Source organism: Syngnathus scovelli, chromosome 7 (assembly GCF_024217435.2).
Source record: "Syngnathus scovelli strain Florida chromosome 7, RoL_Ssco_1.2, whole genome shotgun sequence".
Lineage (NCBI taxonomy): Eukaryota > Metazoa > Chordata > Actinopteri > Syngnathiformes > Syngnathidae > Syngnathus > Syngnathus scovelli.
The window spans coordinates 17,691,471-17,715,492 of record NC_090853.1 but is presented as its reverse complement, the minus strand read 5'-3'; the positions used below and the strand labels follow the sequence as shown (position 1 = coordinate 17,715,492).

The 24,022-nt window shown below is 44.4% G+C and overlaps 1 protein-coding gene across 36 annotated transcripts in view; it reads left to right on the top strand.

Moving 5' to 3' along the window:
• The window catches only part of bcas3 (BCAS3 microtubule associated cell migration factor), a 287,913-nt gene that overhangs the window by 6,105 nt on the left and 257,786 nt on the right, over positions 1-24,022 (top strand). For 25 of the 36 annotated variants that reach the window (XR_007482725.2, XR_011087061.1, XM_049725724.2 and 22 more), the window contains one exon: positions 14,055-14,137. The exons of 1 other annotated variant lie outside the window; for it this stretch is intronic. Coding sequence is in view for 9 of the 35 variants with exons in the window: in XM_049725720.2 (XP_049581677.1) it covers positions 14,067-14,137 (71 nt within the window). In the remaining 26 variants the exon portion in view is untranslated. Of the gene's footprint in view, positions 1-794; positions 1,900-12,384; positions 13,006-14,054; positions 14,138-18,391; positions 18,524-24,022 lie in introns of those variants that run through there. 10 more of the 36 variants (XM_049725725.2, XM_049725727.2, XM_049725731.2 and 7 more) reach the window with 7 other exon arrangements.

Sequence of the window (24,022 nt, the reverse complement as noted above, 5' to 3'; positions counted from 1 at the left end):
ACAATAAAGCTGACTTTGACTTTGACTTTGACTTTGAAAACAACATTGCAATAACTGCATTAAGCATCAAAGTGAAGTCTAACTGTAGTCTTGAAACAAATCTGAATAAGGAAAAACATTGCAATAAAATAATGCAAACTGCTACTGATATTGTTGGGGAGCCTAAGGACTGTATAGGGGGTTGGCTCAGATGGTTATGCTGTTTTCATCCCCGGGTGTAGGTCAGGAAGGAAGACGTGGTTCAGTTTTGATTGCTTCACTGAATTATTGGCAAATAATAATAATAATAATAATAAATAACCTTAAATGGAATACTCTTGGCAACAGACCAAACATAAGTCATCGATCGAGACAACAAAATACATTTGCTGGCGACCGTTAGTCGCCGTGCTGCTGCGTAACGGCTACTCGTACGATGCGAGGCAAACTTAAAGGAGCGCGCCGGAGCTGTCAATCAAACGGCACACGAAGCAAACATGTATATATACACACACACATGCACACACACACGCACACACACGCACACACACACACACGCACACGCGCACGCAGACACACACACACACACACACACACACACACACACACACACACACACACACACACACACACACACACACACACACACACAAAGTCCTGATGTACTTTCCAAAATTTAAGTGGACGTCAGTGCACAGGGAGCTTAATTTGGGCCGATCGTGCAACCGCAGCGCGCCGGGCACTCACTGTCGCGTTGCTTTAAGAGCGTCTTTGTGTTTTAGGATGGCTTTACTGCTCCCACTTGCTTTCTTTGGAGGCATGATTAGGGGTTAATACAATCCTCAAAGTAACGAAAATACAATAATGAACGGAGTCAGCCGGCATCCGGGCTGCGCGGTCGGGTTTTCTTGGGTCCTTTCGGCTCATCTCGCGAGGTTCGACCTCCGAATTTTGTTCGACAACCGAAGCAAAAAAATCTCGAATTTTTCGTGCGAATTCCGATTTGTTCGAGAACTGGGACGTTCGAAAACCAAGGTTTGATTGTTTATATATGCGTGTGCGTGTGGATAGAAGGACTTGACCAACACCAAAATATTTTTAATGTGGGCTTTATTCCAGACTGAACATCGACTTATGTACTTATGTACATCAATAGAGCGATAAACAACAGTAGTGGCTTCCTAAACAAAACCAAAATACAAATAAGTATTTCCTAAGCCACAATATCCAACTGTAAAGTGCATGAAAACGAAATTAAAGATATCAGATGACTTTGCGTGTGTATGCACTGCACAGGGGTGTGTACTCTGTACAAGAAAAACGCAAGTGCTGGGCAAAAACAAGCTAGTGACAGAATTGATGTACATTATTGATATTTGTATATTTGTCACAAGTGTACCTGAACATAAATGCTTATTAACACGCGCGTACTGTGGAATATATCTTATTCACCTGAACTGAGAATGGCATTGCACTCAGTGAGAGCAGTGATTCTCACTTTCTGACTTTCGCTTCTTTGGTTGTACTATGTTTTATATCAGTGTTTTTCAACCGGGGTGCCGCGGCACACTGGTGTGCCGCAAAATATTGCCAGGGGTGCCGTGGGAAATGCTCCAATTTGTGTGCCTGTGCGGCGTAGCGCAGAGTAATCATGTAGTACTCTTCCATATCAAAAGGTGGCAGCAGCAGGTAGCGATTTGCCTTGTGCTTGCAGACGAGAAAATTGGTGACGCATGGATGCAGCGGCATGTAGCATTGACGGCGACGTTGTCATTGTGGATAGCGAGACGAGTCGATAGTGAAAGTGATGGAGAAGTTTTTGAAGAGAAAAAATGCTGACACTGTACTGGACCCTGGACAAAATCCGGACCCAGATGAGGGCCCTAGTATGAGTGGAGGTAAAAAGAAAGCAAAGTCAAGGTAATACAATGAAAACTGTCTTTCATTTGGATTTACTTTTACCGGAGATGCAACGGCACCTACTCCATTGTGCTTGGTATGTGGTGAAAAGATGTGATCATTACACACTGTTTTTTACACCGTGAAGCCCTCGTAGCCAAGACTTTACCGGCAGACCTCGTTCCTGTGTTGGATGATGTTGTGTGCATATAGTAAACTTTGTAAAGTCACGACCTGTGAAAACTCGCATATTTGCGGCTTTATGTGAGGAAATGGGAGCGGAGCATAAAGCCTTGCTGTTTCATACGGAGGTCCGATGGTTGTCGCGCGGCAAGGTGCTGGCCTGTGTGTATGAGCTGCGAGAGGAAAGTGTTTCTGACAAACGAGGGGTCTGATTACGCAAAGCTGCTTGCAAGTGATGAGTGGTGTGCAAGGGTGGCATACCTGGCAGATATTTTTTATCATCTGAATGAACTGAACACATGAATGTAAGGCCTTAATGAAAACCTGCTTTCAAGCACAGATAAAATAAATGGATTCCGTTCCAAGGTGCAACTCTGGCAGCAACATGTGGAAAGTGGCAATCTTGAAATGTTCCCACTCACCAAGAAATGGCAAGATGTTAATACTGCTGCACTGTGTGAGATAATAGGTAGTATAGATAATACTATAATAGGTAATAGATAGTGGGAACGTAATTTCAATCTCTTTGTGTGTCTTGGTATATGAAAAAATCGACGATAAAGCATATTTTGACTTTGATAAAACAACCAAATAAACAAAACAAAAAACTACATCTGAAAAAAATTATATTTTCAGACGAAACTGGATGAGGGCGCTCTAAATTTCACCGTTGGCCGTGACTCATCAACTGGGTGGGCTTAAGAAAAATGGCACCAAAAAGAAACTCATATTTTGCAGGTTACAAACTTCAAGTTGTAAAATATGCAGCTGAAAACATTAATCGAGCAGCAGAAAGAAAGTTTGGAGAACCGTGATGTACCAAGGGATTACTATTTCAAGTGACGTCAGTGGCACGGCGCGGCGGTTGTTTACATAAAGGACAAACGTACCCACGTAAGGACTTCCGGCATCATTAGCGGTGATCATTTCTAAGTGACACGGAGGACAAAGAGTTTTAAGGAATTAAGGATTTGGAGTGACATAGAAGGTTTGAAAAAATATTATGGCTTTTACGCACGCCCGGTCCTACTCTACTGAGTGGCGGGCCGGCGCTCGGCCGAGTGGCTGTCAGCGAACGGTGAATGGGGCTCGGACATGGCCATTATGCATGCCCGGTCCTATGCCATGGAGCTCTCGTGTCTGGAAGTCCACGCTGCCACGCGCTTGGAAGTTTGTTTTGTTTAATAAAGAGCCGTTTACCAAACCCACGTCTATCCTCTTACTTTGTTAATGTACTAGATCTGTGGAATAAAGACGAGGCTGACGTCAGGGCGCACGCGCGGCGATGTTGACAAAGGACGAGGAATTTGATCGATGGATTTAATGGATTTAAAGTGCACGGATAGTTTGATAATATTATTGCTTATATTATAGTTATTTGAAATATAGTTTATCTATCGTTATATGAGCCTGTGGAATATTTTGAAGTGCAAGCGCCCTCAGCCGCGCGCACCCATTGTTGACAAAGAACGATCGATGGATTTAATGAATTGGAGTGACACCGATGATTTTATAAACGTGTTATTCATGTAATCATTTTCTTTAATAACTCTATATGTTACGTCAGGCCCATTCTCAGCTCTTCGTTTGTGTTTGTCACGTTAGCATACCTATCGTTTAGCCTGTTGCTATCGTATCGAACGATGGATGGATTTAATGAATTGGAGTGACACCGATGGTTTTATAAACATGTTATTTATGTATTAGTTGTCCTAAATCACTCTATATGTTACGTCAGGTCCGTTCTCAGCTCCTTGTTTGTGTTTGTCACGTTAGCATACCTATCGTTTAGCCTGTTGCTATCGTATCGAACGATCAATGGATTTAATGAATTGGAGTGACACCGATGGTTTTATAAACATGTTATTCATGTAATAGTTGTCCTTAATCACTCTATATGTTACGTCAGGCCCGTTCTCAGCTCTTTGTTTGTGTTTGTCACGTTAGCATACCTATCGTTTAGCCTGTTGTTGCTATCGTTTAGCCTGTTGTTGCTTGTTCATGACGTGTGGGATTTTGTCGAATAAATTGCCCCCCAAAATGCGACTTATACTCCGGAGCAACTTTATGTGTTTTTTTTTTCACTTTTTGGGGCATTTTATGGCTGGTGCGACTTATAGTCCGGAAAATACGGTATATTAACAATATAACACTTATATTGTAAATATTAGGGTTTTTTTTTCCGCACTTTCAGCTGGTGGTGTGCCGCGGGATTTTTTCAATAAAAAAAGTGTGCCTTGGCTCGAAAAAGGTTGAAAAACACTGTTTTATATCTTGGGGTCCAAATCCATACATCCATCCATCCATTTTCTATATACTGCTTGTCCCCACGGGGGTCACGGGCGTGCTGGAGCCTATACCAGCAGTCATCGGGCAGTAGGCACGGGACACCCTGAACCGATTGCCAGCCGGTCGCAGGGCGCACAGAGACGAACAACCAGTTGCCTAGGAGCAATTTGGAATGCTCAATTGGCCTACCAAGCATGTTTTTGGGATGTCGGAGGAAACCGGAGTGCCTGGAGAAAACCCACGCGGGCACAGGGAGAACATGCAAACTCCACACAGGGAGGGTCGGAGGTGGAATCGAAGGCGAACGTGCTAACCAGTGCGCCACCGAGCCGCCGGGGTCCAAATCCTCCTTGTCTATTTTCGTCCTTTTTTGGTGGACCAACTGCCTTGATCAACAGTAATAGTAGAACAGTAGCTCCCTCTGGTGTTAAGATTAGAAAGTCCAATGCACTCAGGCAAGAGTTGAAGTGCGGGCCGTATTCTATTCTATAGTATGTAAAATGTCTCGCGGGCCTTTTAAAAATTAGACTGCAAGTCGAAATTGATTCGTGGGCTGTTGTTTGGACACAGGAGGCAGAGAAAAAAATGCAGGGAAACACAACAATCCATTCAATCTACCCGTGTACGCGTGCAATGCGGTGTCGTTGAGCCCAGATGTATTCTTCAAGATTTTAGCTGGAGTGGGCCGTCACACCTCGAATTTGACGAGTTCTGGGTGTGAATGATAAGTCACCAGGGTTCTAGCATATAGCAATAGTCGCCACTTGTTGTTATAGTGTGTGGGAACTTGAATTTGTGCTAAATAGTGTGAAGACCAAGGCCTTCTCGCTTACTGTTTTTCTCGCCTACCGTTTTTCTCACTCAGTTTTACTCGCTTACCATTTTTCTCGCTTACCGTTTTACTCGCTTCACGTTTTTCTCGCTTACCGTGTTTCTCGCTTACCATTTTTCTCACGTACCTTTTTTCTCTTCTACTGTTTTTCTCGCTTATCATTTTTCTCACTTATTGTTTTTTTCTCGCTTACTGTTTTTCTCTGGTATGGCTTTTCTCGCTTATCGTTTTTCTCACTTACCGTTTTGTCTCGCTTACCGTTTTTCTTATTGTTTTTCACGCTTACTGGTTTTCTTGCTCACCACTTTTCTGGCCTACCGTTTTTTCGTTGACCATTTTTCTCGCTTACCGTTTTTCTCGCTTACTATTTTTCTTGTATGCGATATTTTTTCACTTAGATAAGGGTTTCTCACCATTTTCAGCTCATTCCCAGTCGTTGTATAACACAGGGGTGGCCAACCAGTCAGTATTTACTGTGTTACCGCAAAGAGACACATCATACACATGGGCACCCCTTCCTTCCTTTTACACACACACACCTCTGCTCAACCAAATTTATTGTGTGACATTATACATGATAATGACAGAAATTGACTCCTACAGTACTAAGACCACAGGCCAGTGATTTTCAATAATGAACATTGTGTGCACTGTCTCACACACACAAACTCTCAGTTCAACAAAGTCCACAAACAAAAACATAATAATTTACAGTAGCGTTTTTTCGCTTACTATGTGTGGTGGGACAGTTGGATGTTTTATACCATTCGTTTCAGTTTGTCGTTCTCAGGAGACAAGATTTCAACGTCAGAGGCCTTTCTAAACAAACTCTCCTTCATTGTATGGCTTTTTAGCCCGTGCAATGTTCTAAGCCAGTTGATACGATGTTGATTAGAGGAATTTATTATTACAGTAATTTTCCGACTATAAACCTCACCGGACTATAAACTGCACCAGCTACAATTAGGGGATATTTTAGTTTTTTTCTTATATAAGCCGCACCGGACTATAAGCTGGACGTGCACACGAGCTATTTACAAAGAAAGACAGTACACAGAAAGCCTTTATAAAGTTTTAATAACATGTCTTTCTAAACGCTGCCTGTGATGCAGCAGTAGTACCGCAGCAACACGTAAGATTGCACGCGAGTTATTTACAAAGAAAGACGATACACAGAAAGCCTTTTTAAAGTTTTAATAACATACCTTAACATTTCTTTCCAAACACTGCCTGTGACGCGGCAGTAATACCGCAGCAACACGGAAGTAACATGGCACTAATAGGGCTGGTTTAAAAAAAACATACCGGTAAAAGTCACTGAGACGCGGCGGTAACACAGCAGCAATATGGTAGCACAGCACTAACAGGGCTGGTTAAAAAAACATACCAGTAAAAGTAAAAAAAGAGCCGTCTTCATCTTCCTCCTGTGCACTGAAACCATCGAAGTCTTCCTCCTCAGTGTCCGATTGGAATAGCGTTGTATATCCTGCGCCACACACTTTCTCAGTCTCTCTTTTGTCGTCGCTTTTATGCATTTCTTCTAGCATTTTCCATGATGAGGGTCTGTTCATGCTAATTTTATTCATGCACGAAGCGCTAAGTTACATTAAACTAGCGAGTTACACGTATAGCTCCAGAGTAGACGTGACTGGGAAATAAAGAAAGAAAAGAGTGACGCAACATGATGTCATCAACAATGGGCCAAATCGACTGCCTTTAACTTAAAGTCGTATAATATGCATTTCTTTTGTCCCCCATAATGACGGTTTGTGTATAAAAGCTTCCTTTCAGTAATGTCCGTCTGTCTCTTCTTTGTGTGAATTATACGGCACTATTTGCCTGGCAGATGGACATGCGATCAACACACCACTTTTCTCCCCAGTGACCGTGTCACATATCCCTCCGCCCAGCAAAGCGGTGCCACACAACAGCCGCTAATGATGCCGGTAGTACGTGGGGCCCTTCGTCATCTTCGTCATCCCGTGATCAATCTTTGTCCGTTTTGTAAACAACAGCCGCGCTGCGCTGCTGACGTCACTTGAAATTCAAATTACAGTAATCCCTTGCTACATCGCGGTTCGTTTATCGCGGTTTCACTTTTTTTTTTTTTTTTTGAAAAAAACCCCACATATTATAAGTTGCCCCTCCACCCAAACTATGAAAAAAAACGCAACTTATAGTCTGAAAATTACGGTAAATCCCTGCCGTTTACAAGCTTCTACCCAGGGAAAGCATTTCTCTCGGTTCTTCCGCGGCTTTGGGAAAGATGAAGAAAACTCCCCTCATATGATCCCGGTCAGCATAACGCGAGTCGCTCCGGCAGACACCAAAGCAGCAGTGTTTTGTTGCAACCATGATAGGTCCGTTAATGTTATTTCTGATAAAAAAAAAAAAAAAAAAAAATCGCGAGTTGGTCCTTTGTGCTCCAGCTGTTCACTACCTGTGCGGCTCTTGTGTTTGTCTGAAAACGCTGCGCCGCGGTGCATGCGCAGTTCGCTATTCTAAAAATGGTAACTTTGGGGTAATTGTGACAAGCCCTATTAAAGACTGTGTTAGAGATTTGCTCACTCCAACTTATTTTGCAAGAACCACACGGGAGACAAGCAAGTCCTTTTAGACACCTGCAGGTGGAGAGTTCACTCGAATACATTTACACACAGCTAGTTTAGCAGGTAAAAGAATGGCCTGCAACAAGTCTTTTAACAAGGAGGCATGGGTAACCGGCTTACCGGTTGATGTTGTCATCCCCCTGCGCTCCCATTGTTTCGCAAAATAGAACAGAGTAGAAAACGCATACTGACTGTCTGTGTATACAGTGACTTCCTTATCTTCTGCTAATTGACAAGCTCTTGTTAGAGCAATCAGCTCAGCAGCCTGTGCTGACCTGGTGTATGGAAGCTTCTCTGCTTCAACAATCTGGTTTGGCAATTTCACAATTGCATAACCACTTTGATTGTTTCCTTTAGGATCCTTTGAACATGATCCATCCACAAACCACTTTTCCCCCTTGTCAAGTGGCGTGTCACTTAAATCTTCTCTGGGCAGCTGTAGATGTTCTGTAACATCCAAACAGTTATGTGGTGTTCCATCCCCTGGCAACGGGATCAACGTTGCTGGGTTAAGGATTGTGCACCTCTTTATCACGATGTGTGGTTGTGACAGAAGTATAGCAGTGTAGGACAGATGTCTGGCTGGTGACAAAAAGTTCATTTTGCTTTGCAGCAGCATCACATCTACAGCATGTGGAACCAGCAGCTCCATTTTGTGAAAGAGCACCACATCTGCAGATTGTCTCACTGCAAGCGCTGCCGCGCATACTGCTTGGACACAGTCTGGCAAAGACAGAGCCACTGGATCCAGTTTTTTTTAATAAAATGCAATTGGTCTTAGTTTGCTGCCATGACTCTGCAGTAACACTGAGGTCATAAAACCATTCCTGCAGTCTGCTGTTTGCACAAAGGTTTTATTGTAGTCTGGCAAGATAAGAGTTGTGGTCTCTATCAGAGCCTGTTTCAGCACTACAAAGGCATCATCCGCTACTGGTGTCCACATGATTTTTTTCTGTCATTGTCATGGGAACTCCATGCACAATATCTAGCAGCGGTTGTGTTTTTTCCGCATAATGTGGGATCCATGCTCTGCAGTAATTGCAGAGCCCCAAAAATGACATCATTTGTTTTTTTTGTTTCAGGTTTCGGTGCATCTGAAATAATCTGCTTTCTGGTTCTTTGTATCTGTCTTCCAGAAGCCGACAAAGTGTGACCTAAATAGTTCACTTCCTGTCTAACCCATTGTAACTTATTTTTGCTCACTTTATTCCCTGTTTTGCAGAGATAGTGTAACAATGCTAAGGAGTCTGCCTTGCAAGCAGCTTCAGTTTCAAAGGCTACCAGGAGATCATCTACATAAACTAGAAGTTGGCTTTTGTTTGACATCTGAAAATCAGCCAAACAGGCCATAATAGCTTGAATGAAAATAGTTGGACTAACAGCAAATCCTTGTGGCAATCTGGTGTATGTATAGCTTTGTCCTTTAAAGGTAAAAGCGAACCAAAACTGTGAGTCTGGGTGAATTGGCACTGAGAAAAATGCATTGCTGAGATCAATTACTGTGAAAAACTTCTAATTAGGCTTCAAAGTGTTCAGAAGTGTGTGTGGGTCAGGCACATTGGGTGCTCTTGTTTGCACTGCATCATTCACTGCTCGTAGATCTTGTATCATTCGCCAATTAATTTTGTCGGCCTTTTGAACTGGAAAAATGGGAGTGTTGCAAGGAGAATCCGAGCACTCCCTAATGATTCCTCCTGTCAAAAGATCATTTATAACAGGGGCAATCCCATTTATTGCCTCCTGTTTTAAAGGATATTGCTTAACCCTTGGACGCCACTCTGATCTTGGTTTGATCTGTACTGGGGAACTGGATTGTAACAGTCCTACATCAGATGGGCCCTTGGTCCACAGTTTTTCAGGAAGCCCAGCCAATTCCCCCTCCTCCTTGTCATTCAAACAAATGTCAACTAGTCAGGGAAGCGCACAAGCGCCTGCTCTGCCGACAGCTACTTCACACACTGTTTGCTTCCACACGTCACAACTGATACTGTAGCTCCACCCATCACCTTTGTCCTCATAATCAGTCACAGATCCAGCAAGTTTAATTCGGGAACCCACATCTGCCCACGTTATACTGTGAGGTTTAAACAATGAGATGTGGGGTACAGCCGACAATTTGTATCTGTCTTTCTGAGGAGCGGGCAGGAGCACAGCAGCAGCTGCAAATGACCTGCGATCAGTGTACAGAGCAGTGATTGTTAAAGTTACTTCTGTGTCGCTGCAAAAACATCCAATATAGTCATCTTGTGGATCAGTGAGAATATTCATGGTGACATGTAATGCATTACAAGTCATTTCTGATTCAGGTTGGGACAATTGTTTTCGAGCTTCACTCAGCAATCTGCTTGGAAGTTTAGGATTTCGTTCAGGAGGGATGGCATAGGAGCAGCAAATCTGTTCACCTGCTTGTGCAGCATATGAGTCCACATCTCTCACTCTACATGCTCGCATGCCATCCTTTACTGGAATTATTGCAATTCCCAACCGAGTCATCAGATCTCGTCCCAACAGGTTTATGGGACATTTTGGGGATAGGACAATCGAAACTGAAGCCATGCTTCCAGTTTCCTTATCTCTCACTTCAACTGGATTAGAGATACTCTCCTTGTGTACCTGCCCATCAGATTTCACCCAAATAGTATTTTGGGAGGCCTTTAGATTTGGGACTTTAGTTTTTATCACGGTTTTACAAGCCCCGGTATCACACAAAAACTCGACATCACTGCCTCCAATGTTTAGAGTAACATATGGTTTTTCTTTTAATGCACTCAGAATGTCCCATGCTGTATGGACATCTACTATTTCTTCCTCTATAGGAGCACTAGAGATCAAAGGGGGGGAATCTAGTCATGCTGAGAATCTGGCCTTTCCTCTGCCCCTTCCTGCACCCTTTGATTGATATTGTTTTGCCCGACGACACTCCCTTGCAAAGTGTCCTCGTCTCCCACAGTTCCAACAGTTTGTATCTGATGGGGGTTTTGATTTATATGGCGGCCTGTGACCTTGTTGGCCTCTACCTCCTCCTCTGCCTTGCTGGGACCCTTGGAAGAAGACTGTTGTATCTTCATCTAGTTCATCATCATCATTATCTAGATGAAATACATCAGAACTTTTGCCTTTTTTGATCACTTTTTCAGCATGTCTGGCCCATTGCATAGTTGTTGTCACACTTGCAACATCCACTTCCACCAAATGTTTCCTCACCCAGTTGCCTATTTCAGGGCGGAAATGAGTGAGGAGCGCATTTTTAAGCTGTTGTTGATAAGCACTCTCAGCTGTATCATTGAATGGGATGCCACTATGCACCCTGAATTCTTTTTCAAATCTCAAACGAAAATCATCAGTATCTTCACCAGGCTTCTGTTTTATTCCTGCCAAATGACCATAATTCGCTCGTCTTTGAAATATAATTCGCACTCTTTGCACAAGACCATTCCATTGTGCTGCATACTCCCCTCCCAATTGATTTCCCTCAACGGGATAGGGAAAAGGCCCTTGATTATTTCTACCTGTATAATTTCCTCAAGCCTTTGCCCAGTCTTTTCCCAAGGAGGACATTGCAGCTTCTCCTGCCTCATGTCCATTCAGTCTATAGGAATGTATAATTCCAGCCATGTCCTCTGCCCATATATCTGGGTCTTCAGCAACAGGGGTAACCCCTTCAACTGCTTTTCGTGCCTCTTCCAAAGTCCATGGCCGGAAAACATATGTATGTGGGAGTTGGCCTTCCCCTACATTAGGGTTTGGCACCTGTATCATTGGGCACACATCAACCTTGTCTAAATTTTGAGAAAATCTAGCAGCAGTGGTTAAACTTCTTGTTTGTACAGGACTTCTAGTAATGTGACCCTGACTTCTTTTGCTGTTATATGGGGGGGGGGGGGGGGGGGGGGGCTGCAGGTTTGTTAAGCTTGGATACAAGTTTTGTGTACGAGCGGAAGGCCCCTCTTGCTCCTCTGCTTGAGCTTCGGCTGGAGCCGTGGCCGCGGCAGTGCGCCTGCGCACTGTGGCCTCATTGTCTTCCGGCCTGACAAACATACGTAGTCTCAGCCTCATCACCTTTCATCTTTCTATCTTTTGTCTTTTGGATTTGTTCTCTTCTCTCTTGTGAAGCTTTCAACCACATTTTAGCACAATCCAATTCTCTCTCTTTTCTTTTCTTTTTCAGTCCATTTTTCTTTTTATCCACACTCTCTTCTAAAACATCAACTACTATCTTCCACACTTCAACTCTCAACTTCCCTTCTACTCCATACTTTTTCTTCCACTTCGGCATATATTGCATACAATTAAGAAATCTACTCGCCATGTACTTCTCATCTCCGTCAAGAGGTAGAGATTTACCGTTTTTATTTCCCATATTAATTCTAGTAGTTTTAGGTTTCTCTTTGTCTCAAAAATATTATTATTATTATTATTACTATTATTCCTTATTTCTTTGAGGATCCTCAATGCAGGTTTAAATTGACCTTTCAACAAATTACTAGCCTGTATTATTGCCGTGGATCAATGCTAGAACTGCTATTTAGTCAATTTGTCCTACCAGTCACACTCTCAATCACACAAACTCCAGCGCTTTTTTTTCTTTTTCAGGGCTATCCAGGGATGGGTGTAAAACCCTCCCAAACAACTTTGGAAAAACGGACAAAAGGAAAAATCTACGCCCTTCTTCAATTAAGAAAAAGAAGCTCTGTTTTCCTTAGCCCGTTTCTTCCACTGGGACTTGAACTCAAGCTATTCTTTGGCTTGGAAAAACATACAAAGAAAAATCTACGCCCTTCTTTGATTAACAAAAAAGAAGCTCCGTGTTTCTTAGCATGTTCCTTCCACTCGGACTCTAACCCAAGCCAGATCCCTCAGCTCGGAAAAACAGACAAAGAAGAGTCTACACACTTCTTCGATGAACGAAAAAGAAGCTCTGCCTTTCTTAGCCTGTTTCTTCCACTGGGACTTCAACCCAAGCTGGCTCTCGTGCACCTCTACGTGTTACGCGTTTAACAACACAACACAACTTCAGGCCTTTAACTTACTTGTCCCCTGGTTCGTTGCACTGCCGGGTCCCGTCAATCCACCTCTGTCAGACGAAGGCAGACCTAAGATGCTGGCCCAGCGAAGAATTTCCTCCCCAGGTCTTTCTTTACCAAGTCCGGCTAGTGGACGCTGGCCCGTCGACGGTGTACAGCGTGTCGTCCTCCTTCGTCAGCCAGATGATGGGTATGAGAGATCCCGGGTTTCGGCACCAAAATGTTAGAGATTTGCTCACTCCAACTTATTTTGCAAGAACCACACGGGAGACAAGCAAGTCCTTTTAGACACCTACAGGTGGAGAGTTCACTCGCTCAAGGAATGAAAATCTGAAATCTCCTTCCTGCAAGGGCATAATTATTAGGAGGAACAGAGTGGGGGTGAGAGTGGACTGGTTTGGTGAACCCCCGGCCTCTGGTAAGATCAGAGCAGGGGGTGTTTTACGATGTTGTGGGAAACAGAACAACTTTGATTGCTTCCTCTGCAGCTGGTCACTTAAGCAGAGGAAGCAACCACTTTATTTTACTGCGTTGTGAGAGCAAGACAAGATTGGTTAATCATTATAGTCTACATTCCAACATAATCCTACGATAAAGATAACCTGGAAAACCCTAACAGACTGTATACATAAATTTGATTTGACTGGATGTATTAAAGAACAATAAAATATCAACACTGAGTTTTTCTGACCTTGTACATCAGTTATTCCTTCAGTTGGTTCAATAAGTGCCATTGAAGTAGTTTACGCTCTTATTGACTTTCATTTATTGTTTGGTGTTTTTCAAGGTAGTTATTTTAGATCAAGAGTCAGGGCATCAGAAAAATTGGTCTGTCATTTGTGAAATACTGTTTTTCTGATCTAGTCTATTAGTAATTTCTTCAGTTGCTTCAATACTAAGTACTCTTGAACCATATTGACTTTGAATTATTATTTGGTGCTTTTCAAGGTAGTTTCTTAAATCGTGAGCTGAGGTAACAGGTAAATTGGCATGTAATTTCTGAAACTGTGTTTACTGCCATTTTATATAGTGGAATTATGAATTTTCATTTTGTTTGGTAAACAAACAGATTGAATTCTTAGCTATTTCAATATTCATTTTATTTCCTTGTAATTTCCTTGACATTTCGTGCTCTGGCCCAAATACTGTTGCGTAAGCCAGTGTGATCTCTCCCCACAAACATTAAATGGCATCTTGCTGGCTTTAACATTGTTAAGCTAACATTTTGTTTTCTTACAGAAGACAGATACAATGGCTTCACTCACTCCTCGCAGACCGAGTCGCTGTGCCGGAGGGGCAGTAGTGCAAGCACAAGCTGCAACGTAAGGACTTGCACCGCAATTTTGTGTATCCATAGTGCTGTGTATTAAATTTCTGTTCTTTGTGTAATTCTGCATTTATCATTGTATTATAGACATAAAACATCTTATGTAACAGTTAACACATATAGCTTTTGTAGTATTTTAGTAATAATGGATGGATGGAGGGCGGCACAGTGTTGCGCTGGTTAGCACGTCGATCTCACAGTTCGAAGGTGCAGGATTGGAGTTGCACTTTGCATGTTCTCCCTGTGCTTGCGTGGGTTTCCTCCTACATTCCAAAAACATGCGTGGCAGGCTAATTGTCATAGCTGTGATTGTTAGCATGAATTGTTGTCCATCTGTATGTTCATCTGTATCTGCTAAAAGGTCATCAATTATCTTTGACTGAAACTGGACAAAAATGTCATCAGTTTTTGTCACCTAAAACTAGACTATAATAGCCATGGACAATTTTGACTAAAATGAGAATGAGATTAAAATGCTCAAAGTTTTAGTCTAAAACTGGATTTAAAAGAGTATGAAAATGACTAAAATAAACATGACTAAAATCAATAAAAAATAAGACAGCTTGACAAAGACTACACTAAAACTAAGACAGTCAAAAACAACATTATCCATAAGAGACAAAAAAACATAAGGGCTAGTGCAGGGGTGTCAAACTAATCTTTATCGTGGGCCGCAGAGTAGTCATTGTTTCCTTCGGACAGCCATTATGACTCTCAGCGTCTTCTACATACAGTATAGGCTACACAACAAACTGATGAATAACTAGTTTTGGAATCAGAGACGAGTATCATCCATCCATCCATCCATCCATCCATCCATCCATCCATCCATCCATCCATCCATCCATCCATCCATCCATCCATCCATCCATCCATCCATCCATCCATCCATCCATCCATCCATCCATCCATCCATCCATCCATCCATCCATCCATCCATCCATCCATCCATCCATCCATCCATTCCTCCATCCATTCCATCCATTCCATCCATCCATCCATCCATCCATCCATCCATCCATCCATCCATCCATCCATCCATCCATCCATCCATCCATCCATCCATCCATCCATCCATCCATCCATCCATCCATCCATCCATCCATCCATCCATCCATCCATCCATATTCTTCCGCTTATCCGGGGTCGGGTCGCGGGGGCAGCAGCTTTAGGAGGGAGCTCATCCCCGGGGATCCCAAGGCGTTCCCAGGCCAGCTGAGAGACATAGTCTCTCCAGCGCATCCTGGGTCATCCCCGGGGTCTCCTACCGGTGGGACATGCCCGGAACACCTCCCCAGGGAGGCGTCCAGGAGGCATCCTGATGAGATGCCCGAGCCACCTCATCTGGCTCCTCTCAACGTGAAGGAGTAGCGACTCTACTTCGAGTCTCTCCCGGATGACCGAGCTTCTCACCCTATCTCTAAGGGAGAGCCCGGACATCCTGCGGAGAACTCATTTTGTCCGCGTGTATCCGCGATCTCGTTCTTTCGGTCACGACCCATAGCTCGTGACCATAGGTAGGGGTAGGAGCGTAAATCGACCGGTAAATTAAGAGATTTGCCTTTTGGCTCAGCTCTCTCTTTTCCACGACGGACCGGTACAGAGTCCGCATTACTGCCGACGCTGCACCGATCCGCCTGTCGATCTCGCGCTCCATCCTCCCCTCACTCGTGAACAAGACCTCAAGATGCTTGAAGTCCTCCACTTGGGCCAGGATCTCATCCCCGAGCCGGAGAGGGCATTTCACCCTTTTCCGACCGAGGCCCATGGACTCGGATTTGGAGGTGCTGACCCTCATCCCGACCGCTTCACACTCGGCTGCGAGCCGCTCCAGTGAGAGCTGGAGATCACGGCCTGAAGAAGTCAACAGCACCACGTTGTCTGCAAAAAGCAGAGACGCGATGCTGAGGTCCCCAAACCGGACCCCCTCAACGCCTCGGCTGTGCCTAGAAATTCTGTCCATAAAAATTATGAACAGAATCTGTGACAAAGGGCACCCTTTGCGCAGTCCATCCCTTACTGGGAACAAATCCGACTTACTGCTGGAAATGCGGACCAAACTCTGGCATCGGTGATACAGGGCAGTTGGCTCGGCACCCCGTACTCCCGAAGCACCTTCCGAGGGACACGGTCGAACGCCTTCTCCAAGTCCACAAAACACATGTGGACTGGTTGGGCTAACTCCCATGCACCCTCGAGGATCCTGCCAAGGGTGTGGAGCTTGTCTACTGTTCCACGGCCAGGACGAAAGCCACACTGCACCTCCTGAATCCGAGGTTCGACCTCCCGACGGACCCTCCTCTACAGCACCCCTGGATAGACCTTACCAGGGAGGCTGAGGAGTGTGATTCACCTGTAATTGGAACACACCCTCCGGTCCCCCTTCTTAAAGAGGGGAACCACCACCCCAGTCTGCCAATCCAGAGGCACTGTCCCCGATGTCCACGCAATGTTGTAGAGGGGTGTCAGCCATGACAGTCCCACAACATCCAGAGCCTTTAAGAACTCCGGGCGGATCTCATCCACCCCCGGGGCCTTGCCACCGAGGAGTTTTTTAACTACCTCAGTGACTTCGACCCCAGAGATTGGAGAGTCCGCCTCAGGGTCTCCAGGCCCTGCTTCCACAATGGAAGGCGTGTAGGTGGAATTGAGGAGGTCTTCGAAGTATTCTCCCCACCGACTCACGACGTCCCGAGTCGAGGTCAGCAGCACGCCATCCCCACTGTAAACAGTGTTGACGTTGCAATGCTTCCCCCTCCTGAGACGCCGGATGGTTGACCAGAATTTCCTCGAAGCCGCCCGGAAGTCAATCTCCATGGCCTCGCCAAACTCCTCCCACGCCCAGGTTTTTGCCTCACCAACTGCCGAAGCCGCGTTCCGCTTGGCCATCCGGTACCGGTCAGCTGCCTCCGGAGTCCCGCAGGCCAAAACGGCCTGATAGGACTCCTTCTTCAGCTTGACGGCTTCCCTTACCACCGGTGTCCACCAGCGGGTTCAGGGATTTCCGCCACGACAGGCACCAACGACCTTACGGCCCCAGCTCCGGTCGGCCGCCTCAACAATGGAGGCGCGGAACATGGTCCACTCGGACTCAATGTCCCCCGCCTCCCCTGGGATGTGGGAAAAGCTCTGCCGGAGGTGGGAGTTGAAGCTCTTCCTGATAGGGGATTCTGCCAGACGTTCCCAGCAGACCTTCACAGAGCGTTTGGGTCTGCCAGGTCGGACCGGCATCTTCCCCCACCATCGGAGCCAACCCACCACCAGGTGGTGATCAGTTGACAGCTCCGCCCCTCTCTTCGCCCGAGTGTCCAAAACATGCGGCCGGAAATCCGATGACACAACTACAAAGTTGATCATCGAACTGCTGCCTAGGGGGTCCTGATGCCAAGTGCACACATGGACACCCTTATGTTTGAACATGGTGTTCATTATAAGAAATTCGTGTCGAGCACAGAAGTCTAATAATAGAATACCACTCGGGTACAGATCGGAGGGGGGGGGGGTCGTTCCTCCCAATCACGCCCTTCCAGGTCTCACTGTCATTGCCCACATCACCCAGTAGAACAATGGAGTCCCCAGAAGGAGCGCTCTCCAGCACTTCCTCCAGGTACCCCAAGAAGGGTGGGTACTCTGAGCTGCTGTTTGGTGCATAGACACAAACAACAGTCAGGACCCGTCCTCCCACCCGAAGGCAGAGGGAGGCTACCCTCTCGTTCACTGGGATGAACCCCAATGTGCAGGCGCCCAGCTGGGGGGCAATAAGTATACCCACACCTGCTCGACGCCTCTCACTGTGGGCAACTCCAGAGTGTACGAGAGTCCAGCCCGTCTCGAGAGGGCTAGTACCGGAACCCAAACTGTGTGTGGAGGCAAGTCCGACTATATCTAGGCTGAATTTTTCTGCCTCGCACACCAGCTCGGGCTCCTTTCCAGCCAGAGAGGTGACATTCCATGTCCCAAGAGCCAGCTTCTGCAGCCGGGGATCGGACCGCCAAGGTCCCTGCCTTTGGCCGCCGCCCAGCTCACAATGCACCCGACCTCTTTGGCCCCTCCCACAGGTGGTGAACCCATGGAAAGGGGGACCCACGTTTCCTTTTCGGGCTGTGCCCGCCCGGGCCCCATGGGCGAAAGCCCGGCCACCAGATGCTCGCCTTCGACCCCCACCTCCAGGCCTGGCTCCAGAGGGGGGCCCCGGTGACCCGAGTCCAGGCGAGGGAAATCTGAGTTCATATGTGTTTTTCTTCATAAGGGGCCTTTTGAGCCGTGCTTCGTCTGGTCCCTCACCTAGGACCCTTTTGCCATGGGTGACCATACCAGGGGCATGAAACCCCAGACAACATGGCTCCTCGGATCATTGGGACACGCAAACCCCTCCACCACGGTAAGGTGACGACTCACGGAGGGGAGACAAGTATCAAATATTTTAAATAGATGAATGGTAGTACAAACCGGATTTGGTTGAAGTTCGGAAATTGTGTAAAATGTAAATAAAAACAAAATACAATGATTTGAAAATCCTTTTCAACCTATATTCAATTGAATACACTACAAAGACAACATATTTAATGCTCAAACTCATAAACTTTATTTTATTTTTCAAATAATATTTAACTTAGAATTGTATGGCTGCAACACGTGCAGTAGAAGTTGGGAAAAGGCATGATTACCACTTCGTTACATCACCTTTCCTTTTAATAACACTCAATAAACATTTTGGAAGAAAGGAGACACATTCTCTTAGCTTCTCATGTGAAAATCTTTCCCATTCTTGCTTGATGAACCGCTTCCTTGTTTCAACAGTCCGGGGTCTTCCCTGTCGTATTTTACGCTTCATAATGCACCACACATTTTCAATGGGGGACAGGTCTGGACTGCAAGCGGGCCAGGGGAGAACCTGGAGTCTTTTACTTTAAAGCCACCCTGTTGTAACACATGCAGAATGTGGCTTGGCGTTATCTTGCTGCAATAAGCAGCGGCGTCCATGAAAAAGACGTCGCTTGGATCGCAGCATATGTTGCTCCAAAATCTATATGTACTTTTCAGCATTTATGTTGCCTTCACAGAAATGTAAGTCACCCATGCCATGGGAACTAATGCCCCCCCCATACCATCACAGATGCTGGCTTTTGAACAGTCCGGATGGTCCGTTTCCTCTTTGGTCTGGAGGACACGACGTCCAGTGTTTCCAAAAACAATTTGAAAAGTGGACTCATCAGACCACAAAACACTTTTCGATTGTGCATCAGTCCATTTTACATGAGCTTGGGCCCAGAGAACTCGGCGGCGTTTCTGGATGTTGTTCATAAACGGCTTTTGCTTTGCATGGTAGAGTTTTAACCCGCACTTACTGATGTAGTGACGAACTGCATTTACTGACAGTGGTTTTCTGAAGTTTTCCTGAGGCCATTTGGTGATATCCTTGACACACTCATGTCGGTTTTTAAGGCAATGCCGTCTGAGGGATCGAAGGTCATGGTCATTCAGTCTTGGTTTCCGGCTGTGGCGCTTACATGCAGTGATTTCATCTGATTCTCTGAACCTTTTGATGATATTATGGACCGTAGATGTTGAAAACCCTAAATTCCTTGCAATTTTGCTTTGAGAAATGTTTTTAAACTGTTCAACTATTTTCTCACGCAGTTGTGGACTAAGTGGTACCCTCGCCCCATCCTTGCTTGTGAATGACTGAGCATGTTTGGGGAGGCTCCTTTTATACCCAATCATGGTAGCCTGATCACATGTGGGATGTTCCAAATAGATGTTTAATGAGCTTTTTTCAGCTTTCTCAGGATTTTTTGCCACCTTTCCCAACTTCTACTGGACGTGTTGCAGCCATGAAATTCTACGTTAATTATTATTTGGTAAAAAACAATTAAGTTTGTCAGTTTGAACGTTAAATATGTTGTCTTTGTAGTGTATTCAATTGAATATGGGTTGAGAAGGATTTTCAAATCGTTGTAATTTGTTTTTATTTATATTTTAAACAATTTCCCAACTTCAACCGAATCCGTTTTGTAAATATTGGAGAAAAGACAATTTGTAATTTTAGTATTGACACATGAAGTTGACGCACAATTTGTCTAAAATAATGTGGTGAGCCGTATCTGCCCCCGCTGTGCTTGACAACTATGGGCTAGTGTAGGGGTCAGCAACCCAAAATGTTCAAAGAGCCATATTGGCCCTAAAAAAAACCATACATACCTGTCTGGAGCCGCAAAAATATAAAAGCCTTTTATAAGGCAACATAGACTGTCAATACATAAGCTGTATGCCTACTATTAAAAAACTAAGTAGGCTACAAATACAAAATGAACATTCCTGATTAAATGTCTTTCTGTAGTAAAGTCACAAACCCCTTTTGCAACCCTCTCATACTCGGTGCGGCGTCTGCAGCGACTGAAATCTTTGTCATTTAAACACTGCAGCACAGTTTTTGGGACTTGGAGAAGGCATTCGACAGGGTCCCTCAGGATGTTCTGTGGGGTGTGCTTCGGGAGTACGGGGTACATCACACACTGATCAGGAGGGTTCCATTCCTGTATCACGGATGCCAAAGTTTGGTCTGCATTTCCGGCAGTAGGTCGGATTTGTTTCCGGTGAGGGTTGGCTGCCGTTTGTCACTGATTTTGTTCATAACTTATGGACAGAATTTCTCGGCATAGCCAAGGCGTTGAGAGGTTTCGGTTTGGCTACCTCGGGATCGCAGCTCTGCTTTTTGCAGATGGTGTGGTACTGTTGGTTTCTTCAACCTGTGATGACATCAGCACTTCTAAATCGGAGACCATGGTCCTCAGTCGGAAGAGGTATCTTGGGGCCTTGTTCATGAACGAGCGTAGAACAGAGTCAGGACATCAACAGGCGGATGGATGAAGCTTCTGCTGTGAATGCGGACTTTGTACCGATTCGTCGTGGTGAAGAAGGAGCTGAGCCAAAAGGCGAAGCTCTCGACTTTCTAGTCGAACTAAGTTCCTACCCTATGTTCACGAGCTGTGGGTCGTGACCAAAAGAACAAAATCCCGGATACAAGGGGAGGAAATGGATTTCCTCCGCAGGGTGTCCGGGCTCTCTCTTAGAGCTAGGGTGAGAAGCTCGGTCATTTAGGACTCGGAGGTGAGCTGGCCTGGGCATGTCTCGGGACCCCCGGGATGAATTGGATGAAGTGGTTGGGGAGACGGAAGTTTGTGCTTCCCACCTACAGCTTTATTTTTGTCATCCTCAATAAAATACAATAATGCAACAGTTATCTAAAGCATGCTACTAAACGCCGATTGATTAGCTAATCTAATATTATAAATATAAATATATAAATATATGCACTGTATGACAAACACAATGCTCCATTTTAAGGGTAAGCAAGGGAAATGTATTTAATCTAAGCAGTCTTTGATACCTTATGCTGTTTGTGTAGTACAGGGTCCGTCAAAATGATCTGACACATTTGTAGGTTTAATAAAATGCAAATGAATTAAAGAAACAAAAACGTTTTTTTTTTTTTTTTCCCGAAAAGTACATATAATGCCATTTTGTTATGTTTTGTTTCATTTCATTCTCGTTTCGTTTTCGAATAATGTGATTTTGGTCTTACCGCTGCCACATTTTCTGGAGTTCTGGCGGTGCGAGGTCGGCCGGTTGATTTTCGTTTCAATGCTGATCCACTGGCTCTGAAGTAAGTAACCCATAACAAGATCGTGTTTCGAGCAGGTACGGGATCATGTCTACCAAGTTTGTTTGAACTTCTGCCCTCTGGGAAGAGGTACGGGAGCCTGCGCTCCCGCACCACCAGACTCACCAACAGCTTCATACTCCAGGCTGTTAGGATCCTGAACTCTCTCCCCCCTTCTGCGTAGCGTCCTGTACTTTTGCGCTATATTCTGACTGTCTGCTGTATGCACACTTGCTCCATTTTTGCTCCTCTTATTTATTATGTTATTTGTTTATTTATTATTTATTCATCACTCTTATTTATTCATTGTTTCTGCCTTCTTGTTTTTATTTTTTGTGTTGTTTACTTGTATGTATATTGTGTACTATGTCTTGTCACCGTGGGATAGTGGGAACGTAATTTCGATCTCTTTGTGTGTCTTGGCATGTGAAGAAATTGACAATAAAGCAGATTTTGACTTTGACTTTGAAGCGCAAACGGAATGCTCGTTGTGTTGCAGTTACCGATTCGTACTTGATAAACGTTTCCACAATGAAAGCGCCATGCTCACCGGTCCAATTTATGTTAGCAACTGAAACGGAACAAAATAACAGTATTCGAAAACTAAACTAAATGAAAATGAAACGAAACAAAAAACAAAACAAAATGGCATTATATGCACTTTTAGAAAATAATAAAGAACGTTTTTGTATCTTTAATTTATTTGCATTTTGTTAAACCTCCAAATGTGTCAGATAATTTTGCCGGCCCCTGTATATGTTCATCACTGGTGTCAAACTCAAGGCCCGGGGGCCAGATACGGCCTGCCACATCATTTTATGTGGCCCGCGAAGACAAATTGTGCATCAAATTCGTGTATCATTACTAGAATTGCAAATTGTCTTCACTTTTAATAATATCTTTTTTTGAAATATTTGACCGATTTTTACTTGTCTGATTTGAAAACTAGTTATTTGCCAGTTTGTTTTGTAGCTTTTGCTGTATATAGTATGAGGTGCTCATACATTTATTTGGGTTGATAGTCATAATGGCCCTCCGAAAGAAGGTATGACTACAATGCGGCCCGTGAAAAAAATGAGTTTGACACCCCTGATGTACATAGTATATAGTATGTACTGTCAATGCTGCAGCTATGTATTCTATAAGATTATTATTTGCTGGGTATGTGCATTGGTTGAATCACTGTTGTAGTTCCAGTTTAACTTGTTGGCATTAGACGTACTTAGCCAATTTTGATGTCAGCTTGCACCACTAGGTGTCGGCCGAGGCAGCACACCCCTGGCATTTTCATATATGCGGAATTGTTGTGTGCATATAGTCCATTATTTTCCTTTAATAGTTTGGTATTTCCCTTCCATGCCCACACATGCTGACCTTGTGGCAATGTGCTCATCAACCCCTAAGTAATCTGAGGGGTGTTCCACAACCAAGTTCAACCGTGTCAATGTCAGTTATAAGCCGCCAAAAAGTAGGCAAGGCAGCCCGTCTGAGAGAATTCTCAGACGAGCTGCCTTGCCTACTTTTTGGTTGCTTATCCCAGGGGTGGGCAAACTTTTTGATTGGCGGACCGAATTTGGTTCTAAATTTAGACCGGGGGCCCGAACCAGGAGCAGATGGTTGTCGTGTTAGTGTGAAGTAATAGAAATGACATGTAAAGGTCATTGCATAAAAGGTTTGTACTTTTAGTAGGTAATAAAGCATGGGTATTCAAAAAAGCTTTTTGAAAACAAATGCATTTATTAACAGCATTAAAAAAAATATTTCACCCAAAAACTACTATCAGTGATTCTCATTATATACGACACTGTTATTATGAATAATAGTTTCCATCACTTCAGCGCCTGCAGGTCAGATTTATGAAATATGTTTATTCAATGAGGCGAAATCACATCAAACGGCAAACATTCTGACCAAATACATCATCTTGAAGAATCAGTGAAAGAATACATCTAAATAAAGTAATAAAGAAATCAATAGTATTGTTGAACTCCCAAAATCACACGGGGGATGGGTTAAATGCAGAGGACAAATTTCACCACACCCAGATGTGTGTATGACGATCATTGGGACTTTAACTTTAACTTGTGTATTTAAGCCCGGCCCGTTTGTTTCTCCCTGTCGGTGTCTACTGTTCTATTCTGTCCCTGTCCGTGCCCAGTGTTCCTGTTCTTGTCGTCTGGTTTTCCCTCGTTCTGTCTATAGGCTCACGGTCAGAAT